Below are 12,192 nucleotides of genomic sequence, written 5' to 3' on the forward strand. Positions count from 1 at the left end.
TTTTTTATTTAAAATAAATAATAAAGATTAAAATCGCCTAAAATTATATATTCTTAATCTAGATTTTCTAATTAATAAAAGATTGTTAATAAAATTAATAATCTAGTAGCTCTATGTTTGGTCAGTAGGATGGGGTTATAGATATTAATAATTTGTATTTACTATTTAATATTTTCATTCTAAATCTTAAGGTAAATAAAGTAAAGATTGTGTATAAAGATATTAAATATTCATCTATAGATATTTAAGGTTTTATTTATATATAGTACTATTTTAATTTTGCTTTTCTATTTATAAATAAAATATCATTATTGATTATTATTGTAGATAAATTTATTAAATAAATTAATCCAAGGTTTTTAAATCATAACAATGTGGTATTACACAACCTCCTTATAATATAAAAATATGGTTATTATGGATTTTTATTTATTAATATTATACTATAATATAATAATATTTTGGTATAGTATTATAAAGATTCTAAAGATTAATTTTAATTATTAAATGGATTACTATTCGGGGTAGATTTTTGTTTTGTTTTTGTAATGCTAGGGCTCTAATTCCAATTCAAGAATAATATCCTGGATTGTTTGTGTCATATTATTTCCTATTATTAAGATAATATTGGCTATTATAAACTAGTAAATATAAATTAACTATTTAAAATGGTGTTAGATTCTTGGCTTTTTTGTACTAAAATGCCAAATTAATTATATTCATTCTTTATTATAAAGCGATTTGAGATAAAAAGTGCCATTTGTTTCATATATTTGAATTTCTCCATTAACTTGTAATAATTATACCTATCCTATATTTTATGGTTTTCCTTATAATTAGCACATTTCTATTTTTTATTATTCTCAATTCCTTTATTTTTATATTAATTTGAATAATACATTCCCGTATAATTACCGTATATTATTTATTTAATATATATAAATAATTTATAATTTCTAAATTCTTAATAGTTATAATACTAATTTGATAAATATATTGTATTATAAAGATTAATTTTCAATTATATTTTATTATAAAATAAACTATTAGATAGAGTCCAATTCGCTGTTTTTAAAGAGAATATGGTAATAACAATAAATAATATTTCCTTTTTCTCCAATAATTTTCTTATATAGTCAAAATGAGTAATTTATATTTAGGTTAATCTTAAGGTTGTCTGCTATAAGGACAACCTCGAATCCTTTTTATATTAGGCTTTTTTTTTAAATTAATCTATTTTATTCTTATATTATATATAATAATTTAATTTGTAGATCGTTTTACTTTTATACTTGAAAAGATAATATTAATTTAGGTAAGATTTTTTATAAGCTTGTTACACCCCTCTTAGGTTTTGATTATAATAGTAAATTTGATATCTAATATTCTATTGATTTTTATTACATTAATCCCTTTTACTTCCTTATTAATATTCTTTAGTAAATCTTTATTAAATATATTCTTATATTTCTTCATATTTATAATGTTGAAACTAATTTGAATACTCTAAAGAGTGTATACAATAATAGGTTTTCTAACCAGATTGCTCATATTAGTATATCGTATAGATATCAATCTGGCTTTTAGTATATCTGCATATAATTGTATTTGTTATCCTTTTAGTGCTTTTTATATTCCTTTTTCTATATCCTCTTTTAAAGCTCCCAACACTTTCTGAAACCATCCCGGTGCCTTTCCGCTAATGTTGTAATAAATAGCCCAAATATTGTAAAGTTTTTTTATCTCTATTTTCAATACTTCTATTAAATTGCGTTAACGTGTTGTTAGTTTAATAATTGTCTTTAAAAGTTTAGATATCATTATATTAATTGTCTTTTAATATTTTATTTTAGGAAATTTTATTTCCTTTATTCTAAATACTACCATAACCTTAAAAGATTCCTATAAAAGTATCCACTAGGTCTTTAATAACGATGATATATTTATTTAAACTTGTTTTAATTAAAGAAACCTTGTGGGAGTATTACAAAACTTTGTTTACAATTCTATAATAATTCTATAACTTTATTTCAAGTTTTTAGAATGCTTACTTTTCCGTGTTTTTCTTATAATATATATATAATTAATATATTATTATAATCTTTAATATAATAATATTCAATTTGGATTATAATGAGTATAATATAAATATATTATAAATATTACTTTATTATTCTACTATTTCATTAATAATATTAATAGAATTAAGAATTTTATTATTATATATATCTTTCAAATTTATAAAGAACTTTTTAAAAGATTTAAAGAATATAATTAATGTTTACAAGCTTTAAGCTACAATTGAATTCAATTACTTTAAACTAATATTCAAATTGTAATTAAAAAGTTAATAAAATATTACAAACAAATTTTTAAAGAATAATATAATATTTTAGTATTTGTTATAATGTTAAACTTTATATTTAAATTATTTTTATTTTAAAAAGAATATTTTTAGATTTGATTTGATATAATCGATTAAAGAATAAAGTATAAATAATGTTTTATTAATTTCTTTAATAAAAATTATAAAGTATTAATTATTTCAATAATAATAACTATTCTTAATAATAATAATAGATTTGTTATATTTTTCTGCCCTTTGTTCTTAAAAGATCAACAAATGGATTTAGAAATGAATTGTTATCTTTCCACAAGTATATATTAATTATACTAATCTTTATATTAATTGATTTCTATTTACTAATAAAATCTTTTCAGATCTTTTTTATGCAATCTCTTTATTTTATTTAGAAAAGAAATAGACATTTATTCCTTAATCTTATATAAACAATAAGAAATATTCTTTGTATTCTTTTTATTAAAATCTTTATTGAAGGAGTATTTAATTTTAATAAAAATGTATGTAGTTTCTAATGAAAATATTTAAATTATAATATTATTTATAGTTTAATATTACTTTTATATTATTTGAAGTATAAGGTAAATAAAAAAATTAATTATTGAAAAGTTTAATTATATTATTATAACGAATAAGCTTTTTAATTAAGAAATTCAAAAAGAATAGGAAAGTTAAAGAAAATTTATAAAAAAGTATATAAATTCACAATATCTTTTTGATATAAAGTTTGATCTATTAAAACAATTTAATAGAATTCAATAAAATAAAGATTGAAATAAAAGAAAATGATCTTTAATCTTAGTTAATTTATTATTATTAATATTATTTTATTATTAATCTCAATTATTCTTTCAATCATTACTTTATTATTATAATTCTAAATTATATTTACAATCTATTATTACATTACAATTTAGAGAAGTATTAATTGTTTACAAAACTCTCCTTTCCCCTCAAATTAATAATAATATTAAGATTATAGAAAATAAAAAGTATCAATTACTATCTCTTATTTATTTATATAATAAAACCCAGTAAAGTTAATATAGAAACTTTGAAAATAACTAAAGAAAAGAATAAAAAAGAGAATAAAGAATAATTAAAACTTATTAAAATAAATATCAATATTATATATAAATAGTTAATATATTAATAAACATTTTAATTTTATACTAATTTTTATATTAATTATAAATATTGTAAAAAAGTTATAGACAATCTGTAAATAATTTGTAAATATATGAATTATTTATGGATAATTTGTAAATAACTTATATATTCATGAATAATTTATTTATTTATAGATAAATGAATTATTTATAGATAATTTGTAGATTATTTATATAAAACAAGTAATTTTAAAGTTTTAATAGATAATCCACAAAGTGAGTAAAACCTCTGAAAAATAATCTGTAAAGTAGATTATCTGTAGATAATCTATGAGTATAGATAATTTGTACGCAGCCTACCTATCATTATATCCCTCTCGTGTCAGAACCTCGAGCAATATCCACAGTACTCATCACGCGAGGGTGTTCAGAAAGGTGCCTACGTTTTCATCGAGAAAGAGGAAGCCGATGTGACTTTGATTGGTATCGGTGCCGAAATGGTATTCGCAGTGAAAACAGCAAGTCTCCTGGAGAGTGAGTTTGGCTTGAGGGTGCGGGTCATTAGCTTTCCTTGCCAGAGACTCTTCGACGAGCAATCCTTAGAGTACAAGCGGCAAGTGTTACGGTACAGAAGCCAGACACCACGTGTTGTGATTGAAGCTTATGCTGTCAATGGCTGGGAGAGGTATGCGGATTCCGGCTATTCGATGTCTTCATTTGGACACTTGCTACCTGGGGCGGACGCATACAAATATTTTGAGTTCGATGAGAAGGTCATCGCGCCTAAAGTTTTCGAGTTGATGCAGGACGTGAGAAAGAATGGTATTGACACCTTGAGAGGGGAGTTCAGAGATCTAAATGTCAGAAGCCATTAATATTTTCAATAGTAGCTGTTTTCTTGTACAATAAATAATATGACTAACCTCCTTACGATTATGAACTTTCAATTAGCAGCGATTCTGCTGAATCTAATATTTAATCTAATATAGAATGAGTGGTATATTTCAATAAGAAAAGGGGGTAATTTAGGATACAAGATATATATTTATATAAAACAATTAAAACTCGAGATAGAAATGTTTTTATATAAAATGTTTAATATTCTATTATCATTTGTTTCTTATATTTTTGTTTATCGAATGTACTATAAAAATATCGATTTCATTTTCTAATCTCAAATTTATATAGGATATACTCCTACAAAACCTTTAGCTTATACTTACTCATGAATTGTTTATTCTTGTATCTTTTATATTAAAGAATATTTAAACCGAATAATTTTGAGAATAATTGTATTCTGAAAATAAAGATTATAGTATATTAAATCTTTTTAATTTCGAAAACTTCAATCTTTTTTTGTTACACAATTGAATTACTTTATTTGAGTAAATCGATTTTGTTCTGAATCTATTAATATTTATAGTTAATTGTGGCTTCTGTCGGAAAACCCCATGATCGCATTAAGAATTTGACATAGCGCAGATCGCGTTTAATTTTTTGTTTAAAATCCTGGCGATTTCCAATTTTTTCTATCTGCATTGCGTTCTATGGGTTCTAAACTACAATTTCATGTATTGTCTAAGCTTTGTCCATACGAACTTTCCCGGTTTCCACCCGATCAACTCATAATCATGTTCATATGACCACGAGATTTGTAGCCACAAGTGTAAAAGGGCGATCGAACAGAGATCAAGCGCGCAAGTCACTAAGCTTATCCACATAATAGTGGGGGATGACTAGTGCCTCTTCAGCCTCCCAATGTTCTTTCTTCATAACTCCAGTCAATACTGCAAGAGTACCGCCAAGCTTGCCCTCAAGACCGAACTTAATATCTGTATCTAATCGGTCTCCCACCATACAAGCAGTCTTGTGGTCAAATTGAAATTTGCTTTTTATCGAGTCCATCATTGCCTGACTTGGTTTTCCAAGAACTATAGGTGTCTGACCAGTCATATTGATGAGAGGAATTGATATTGATCCAGCACCAGGGAAGAAAGTGTGATTGGATGGAAGTATACTATCTGTATTCGTAACCAAGAACTTTGCGCCTCGAGCGAGATATTGATAACCGAGAGAGAGCTTTAGGTAGTTTATGTGGAAATCCAGGCCTGCAAGGACAACTCCGACATTTGGATCCAACATAGATTCATCTGCAATATTTTTGTAATCTTCTGGTGTGATATCTCGTCGATACGCTGGATCCGTTCCACCAATGAACTCAATGCCTTCTGCTCTCAGCTCCGTTTCAATACCTGCTTCACCGATCACAAAAACCTTGTTCTTTGGGGCCGGCAGTTTCAGAATTCGGGCTATGTATATCGCTGAGGAGTATGCGGATGCGAATATTTCGTCGATATTACTTGAGATACCCAGCGCAGTGAACTTCTTCTGGTAATCGGCTCGAGATTTCGTTGAGTTATTCGTTACAAACACAGTCTTCTTGCCTGTAGAAACTCAGGACCAACCAATGCCGCAAATCGGAGAAATCGATACCTTTTGCTCTCAATAACTCCAACGTCTCCACAGTGCCGGGGAAGAGGTGATCCCCCGACCATAATACACCTACTGCAACTTCAGTATATCGCTCGAATATTAGAAGGATATAGCATACCATCGCAGTCGAACAAAAAGATCTGAGGGATAAGTCAGCGATGCTTGAGGGAGTTGGTGATAGTAGCTGGGGCTGACTCAACGCACCTCGAATTTGTCAATGAAGGCATCGATAGCAGGCTTGTCGCCTGTGAGACGCTTCGGGGATGACGCCATGCTGAGTTTGAAGAATTTTGGGCTGGATGTCCGGAGTGAGAAATTGTTGAAGAAGTTGCTGAATGCTAGTATACTCCCATAACCAACGTCCACGGTTAAATATGCACATGACTTTCACTGTACACACCGTATAGTGAGAACAACTGCAAGGGGTGCCAAGACCGTCCCCGTAAAATAAAATATCCTGTACGGGCAATCGTAACACAGAACACCTCGGACGTAAAGCCTCTTGGTGTAAGCGATTGTATCCAAATTGTCACCTCAGGACACAATTTGTCATTTGGATGGATCCCGGAGCTACCAAGGATCGGAAGCTTGCTAATGTGTAATAGGAAGTTACTCGGCTGCCGGAAAGTATGCAGCTCCTGCCTCAATAGGCTTAAGCCACTGTGGGGAAGCGGGAAGCTCCTTAGTTCTTGAAAGTGACATAAATCATTGAACTTTGTGCTGAAAGCAGTAGGGCTTCAATATAAACGAACCATTCAATTGCCCGATTTTAGAAAATCTCCATTTAATATAGTGGAATTGAAAGAAGCAGGGATCCCATTGACCCATTAAGTCGACATGGCCTATCTAGCGCCGGAGCTGTATGCTTTCGGGCGCAGTGAAACTTAAATCCAAGGACCTGGTTCAACCTATCGCAAGCGTATTTCCAGCACATTCCTGACTATTGAGCCCTGATACGAGCCGCCATATACCGTACGGAGATCGTCCATAAGCTAGCAAGGATTTATTGTTTGAGTTATTCGTGGGTTAGGGTTGTGGTAACCCCGGATTAATCTGATGTGTTTCTTCAACGGTTTATTTATCAAATGCCTAATATTTTTATTGAAAACTCTATTTTGAGGTGCTTGACTCTATTTAAAAGCAAAGCCAGTTGGCCCGAAACAACCTTAAATTAATAATCCTTACTAGCTGACAGCCAATTTTTCAAGAGAACACGATATACATATACATTATTATTAAAGTTACATCTAATATGGCGTTTATGGTTATTCAATACTTTGGTTCATATATCAGAATAAATAAAGTTGATTATCTATCTACAGTTGTAGGTTGTAAAATACTAGTCTTCAATCAAAAAATTAAGTCAGATAATCAATATCTACGTAATCAAGCACCTTTACATACAAAAGCATGAACAACGCGGGCTGTCAATTCAATCAGAAAACTACTGTATTGTATTGCCAGCGCACGTTAAGCTACGACTAAACGAGCCTAGTGACTTGTGCTTCTGCTCAAAGACCTAACGACCATTGAGATATATTCTTGACTGCGATAATACTCCACAGATCCACTTACCATAGCCAGCGTTCTAGAGCCCAAATGCTGTCTCTATCGATGCGGTATTTATGATCTTGTACCGTCCTTGCTAGCTGTCCACTCGTCACCTCCTGCCTCTTTCAAAAATTTCTTTGCCAGGGGTTAGCAAGAGATATTTCGTGAGGCGGTGACGGTCTAGAGGGTTAAGTTGCCTTATTTTGAACACGGGGAGACGGGTAATAGCACTAAGAACATAAGGTTTACATCAAGCTTAGGAGGAATATCATTCTACTGAGCTTATAAGCAGAAAGAATAAATTTTATCGTATTTCTATGGTACTAAAGCAAAACCTCTCACGTTATATATCAAGCGAACTCAACCCACAATACACCTGATCCCACCATTCCCTAACTATTTGCCCCATTGTCAACTCTAAATTTGGGATGGGGAACTTAGTAGACGGCCGATCAAAGAGCTCAGACTTCGTCATCCTTCAAGTCTACGAGTAGAGAAAACCCAGGGATATGCGTAATTACATGGCCTTTGATTTTGTCTCCCGCCAACTTAATAACTAGCGAAGGAGTCGCCCCGCACCCCTAAAGAATACTTAGTATGACCCCACACGTAACGTACAGCTGACAGGGTTAAGCCACTTACCCAAAATACGGGGACTTCCCCTTCCTTCCGTCGCACCCCGACAACATCTCCAAAATCCGGCTGTTCTAGATCCTTGATGCCAAGTCGTTCCAGTGCGTCCCAGCCCCAGTCTACTGGTTCCCCATGGGTTCGACTAAAACGGCCTGTGATAGCACGTACTCGTGGTATGTCTGATTCCTTGTACGGACGCATGCTCACTACCATTGTCCCTTCAGTAAAGATACCTGCAGGGTGCAGCTTGTAGGTAGTTGTGTACCTGAAATAAGGATTAGCTTTTGGAAGCAACATAAGGATAGAAATTTTTGAGACAAAACTCAAGAAAATTAGAAATAGTTTTAGTGGAAAGACAAACATAGTAACGTTGCAACCAGCTTCAACGTGCCGAGGCGGAAGCCCCGCGGCGACAAGTGCAGAATCAAAACTGAAGCTACAACCCATGATAAACGCCGTGTGGGACTCGGTCCAATAATCCTTCACGTTGTTCGGGGTGTCAATGAGAGACCCACAGGAGTATACGTTGTATCTCGGGAGATCGGTGCGGAGATCCAATAAAGGCACTGCAGAATCGCCGGCCGCAGATTCAGCACCCGCTTTAATTAACCTAGTGTCTGAAAGTGTATGCGGGTCACCTGTGGTGCGCGAGGTCGCCAACAAAGCGAATGGAACTGGGTTGCGCTCGCACAGCGAGATGAAGTCGGCGGCATACTCAATAGGGAGGACCATAAGGTTACCTGGTTATGTTAACACTATTTCAGAAAACTGAGTAAGAAAAAAAGGACTTTTGAGGCATACATTGAACGTAGCCTGGTGCTAGACCAACAGTGTTTTCAGTATGCTTTTCTGAGCGACATTGCAGCCGAACAGCTGCGGCCGATGACTGTGTAGCCATTTTGTCGAAATGAAGGATTTAGAGATGTGATAACTCAGAGGAGCTCATTCCAAAATAAGACTGATGTGCTTGGATTTTAATACAAAAACAATTTATGGGGTTGGAACGTGTTCCAGCCCATCCAGGGTAGAGAGCTGCGTCATGCTCTTTGCGTCCTTTTGCTCTACACTGTATATGCTTAGAATTCCTCCGCAAAAGCCGACTTTTATTAAGATTTTGAGTGACACATTGTTAAACTTAATCTAAAACTTTGAGAACAAAGTATAAACCCATGTCTTATATGTCTCCGTAAGGGTCGATTTTTATTAAGGTTTTTAGTGACATGTTATTAAACTTAACTTACAACATTAAGCAAAAAGACGATATCTTATAACGTAGTTTATCAGTAGATCGACCATATTAATAAATCGGCTACTTTTACCTCAAATTGTTACTTCAAAACTATATTATTTAATAATAATTAAATTAATTAATTAAAACTATTAAAAATCTAATAATCTAGGATTTATTATATTATTTTGACAGATTCTTGTATTATAACCTATCTTTCCACATTTATTATAATATCAATTAAAAAATACTTTTTTATTAGAATTTCCCTTTCTTTAATACTCATCATATTAAATCTAAATATTAAACTTTTACTAAAATAATATATCAAAAGCTTTTTATCCAATAAACACTTCTCTTTAATATAATTGAATTTTTTATATATATTGATGCTTATTTAATACTTCATTTACTATTTAAAGTATTTGATTTTTTACATTTAAAAATATATTTTTATAAGCTAATCTTTTTATACCCTTAACTAAAATTAGTATAATCTCAAATATAAATATAGAAAAACTTGTTTGATAATAAGTTATTCAAGATTTAATTAATATTAATTGAAAAAAAGTTTTAATTAAATTACAAAGGGTTTAAGAGATTTATTAATTTAGATTGAAAGAAAAAAAGGTAGATGTACAAATTCGAATATTTAATTTCGAGAGTATAGCTTCAAAATTAAATGGAATTAAACCTATTCCTTGAAATCCTAATTTCATATTTTGAGAAGTAATTGATTCTTTATATACAGTTTTAAAAGCTATAAAGAATTCAACCTTCGAAATATAATTGATATATACCTTAATAAATCCATCAATTTGATCATTATATAAATGTTTTAGATTACTAAAATAACCAATATTAAGTAATTGAATTAAATAACTTGAATATAATAATAAATATAAATATATAATATCATTCTTTTTATAATATACTTGAAAAGCTATTGATTTGTGGTTTTCATGTTTATTCAATATTAATATTTGATATTTACCCTTTCTTTAATTCTTAGTATACTTATCAAAGTGTTTCAATTATTTTAAATCTATTTTATTGTTTATCCACTCATTAAATATAAATTTAATAGTCTATTTTATAGGAAAATCGGTTTCGGTATATTAATTAAAAAGATAAACCTATCCCTGGACTATTAGAAATAGGGAAATAATTTTGTTCTTTTTATTTCTATATATTACTGTTATAGCCTATTCTAAATTACCTGATTATATAGATTTACTTTTATTATATTTCTTAGTATTAATAACAATCATTACTATACATATAATTTCTATTATAAAGTCTATTTCATCGAAATTATAGAAATCTTTATCCAAAATGTTGTATTTTGCTTATATATTTGTAACTAATCGAAACCATTCTTTAATAAACTTGGGATTTTTATAGAAAACTTTTTAAAAGTTATAAACATAATTAAAACATATTTTTAATTCGATTCAATATTTTATAAATTGATATATTTAAAACTTTTCAATACATTTTGTATCTTTCGATTCGAAAATATAATTTGTTATATTTTCTATATTCTTAAATTTAAATAAAAAACCTTTCAAATTTATATTAAGAATATATTGAATAAATATCTTCTCTTTCAATTCAGTTAAATTATAACTTTTTAATCGACTTTTAATTATATTAGGTTTACCTCGAATTTTATTATTTAATGTAATTCGAGGTATATAATAAAGTTGAGTTACCTTTCAAATTAATAATTTTTTATTTGATTTAATAGCTTAAATAATTAAGATTATATATACTTCTTTAAAATGAATTTTTATGATTAATTATGAAGAAAATGTATATTAAATATAGAATAATAATTCGAGGTAAAAGTGGTTGATTTATTGATATAACCGACCCACTGATAAACTACGTTATGTCTCTACAAATGTCGATTTCCATTAAGGTTTTTAGTGCTCCCGGAAGTAATTACGTGGTACCGGGATGTTACGGAGGTACCCGCACCGTAATATGAATTATAAGATTAATCTGAGGCCTTAATATTAGAACTTACAAAAACAGTACTATAGGGATAATAGAATAAAAGAGTAATTAAAGATAATGATAATCAAATAAATAAATAGTAATTAAAAGATAAATATCTATTTTTTATTAGTATTTATTTTATAATAGATATAGGATATATAATAATTATAGATTAATTAATAAATATAAATTAAATAATAAATATTAGTTATTTTATAAGTATAAACTAATTAGTAAGTATGAGTTAAATAAGTAATAATCTTATTAGTTTTATATTATAATTATGAGAATTGTAAATAGTTACAATCTTATTGAATTCCTATTTGAAGTTTAGTCTAAATTATCTCGACAGATCTCTAGATACTTCCACGTGACCCTAGAGGCAACTTCCGTAACACGAGAGTGTTAAAGGTCGGGGCCTAGATGTATATTAGAAAGTTAATAATAGTAAATCTTAAATCTAAGCATTCTCGACTTGACTTACGGTAAGCCTACAATCCATAACCTAATATAAAATATGAATGAAAAGAAATTTATCATTATTATTATTAATTCTAAATGAATTGTAAAGAACTGAACATATTCTAAATTAATTAAATATAAGATTAGCTTTAATTAGATTATAATATACTATTATATAACCTTTTACTTATTCTCTTGATATATTCGTTATTACTGAGCTCTGAAATTCATCTGTAAAGTTATTTTAAACGTAAAAAATCCTTAATTCACTATCGAGAGAATTTTGTTTTTATATGATTCTTTCATAAAAGGGCTCTATATACTATAGAAAGTCGATACGAGATTTAAAA

At 29.2% G+C, this 12,192-nt stretch overlaps 2 protein-coding genes across 2 annotated transcripts; both read right to left on the bottom strand.

Moving 5' to 3' along the window:
• Positions 1–5,160: 5,160 nt before the first annotated feature.
• On the bottom strand, positions 5,161–6,237 carry EAF01_007492 (uncharacterized protein; the record flags this gene model as incomplete). The annotated part of the gene is made up of 4 exons (XM_038915747.1): positions 5,161–5,915; positions 5,965–6,033; positions 6,083–6,104; positions 6,169–6,237. 4 exons carry the CDS (start codon positions 6,235–6,237, stop codon positions 5,161–5,163), a joined length of 915 nt encoding a protein of 304 aa, XP_038769385.1.
• A 1,739-nt stretch (positions 6,238–7,976) lies between these two features.
• Positions 7,977–9,046, bottom strand: EAF01_007493 (uncharacterized protein; the record flags this gene model as incomplete). Its single annotated transcript, XM_038915748.1, has 4 exons — positions 7,977–8,096; positions 8,158–8,413; positions 8,510–8,888; positions 8,950–9,046. 4 exons carry the CDS (start codon positions 9,044–9,046, stop codon positions 7,977–7,979), a joined length of 852 nt encoding a protein of 283 aa, XP_038769386.1.
• Between the last annotated feature and the right edge of the window lie 3,146 nt (positions 9,047–12,192).

The sequence above is a fragment of the Botrytis porri genome, assembly GCF_014898465.1.
Source record: "Botrytis porri strain MUCL 3234 chromosome Unknown BPOR_009, whole genome shotgun sequence".
Classification (NCBI taxonomy): Eukaryota; Fungi; Ascomycota; class Leotiomycetes; order Helotiales; family Sclerotiniaceae; genus Botrytis; species Botrytis porri.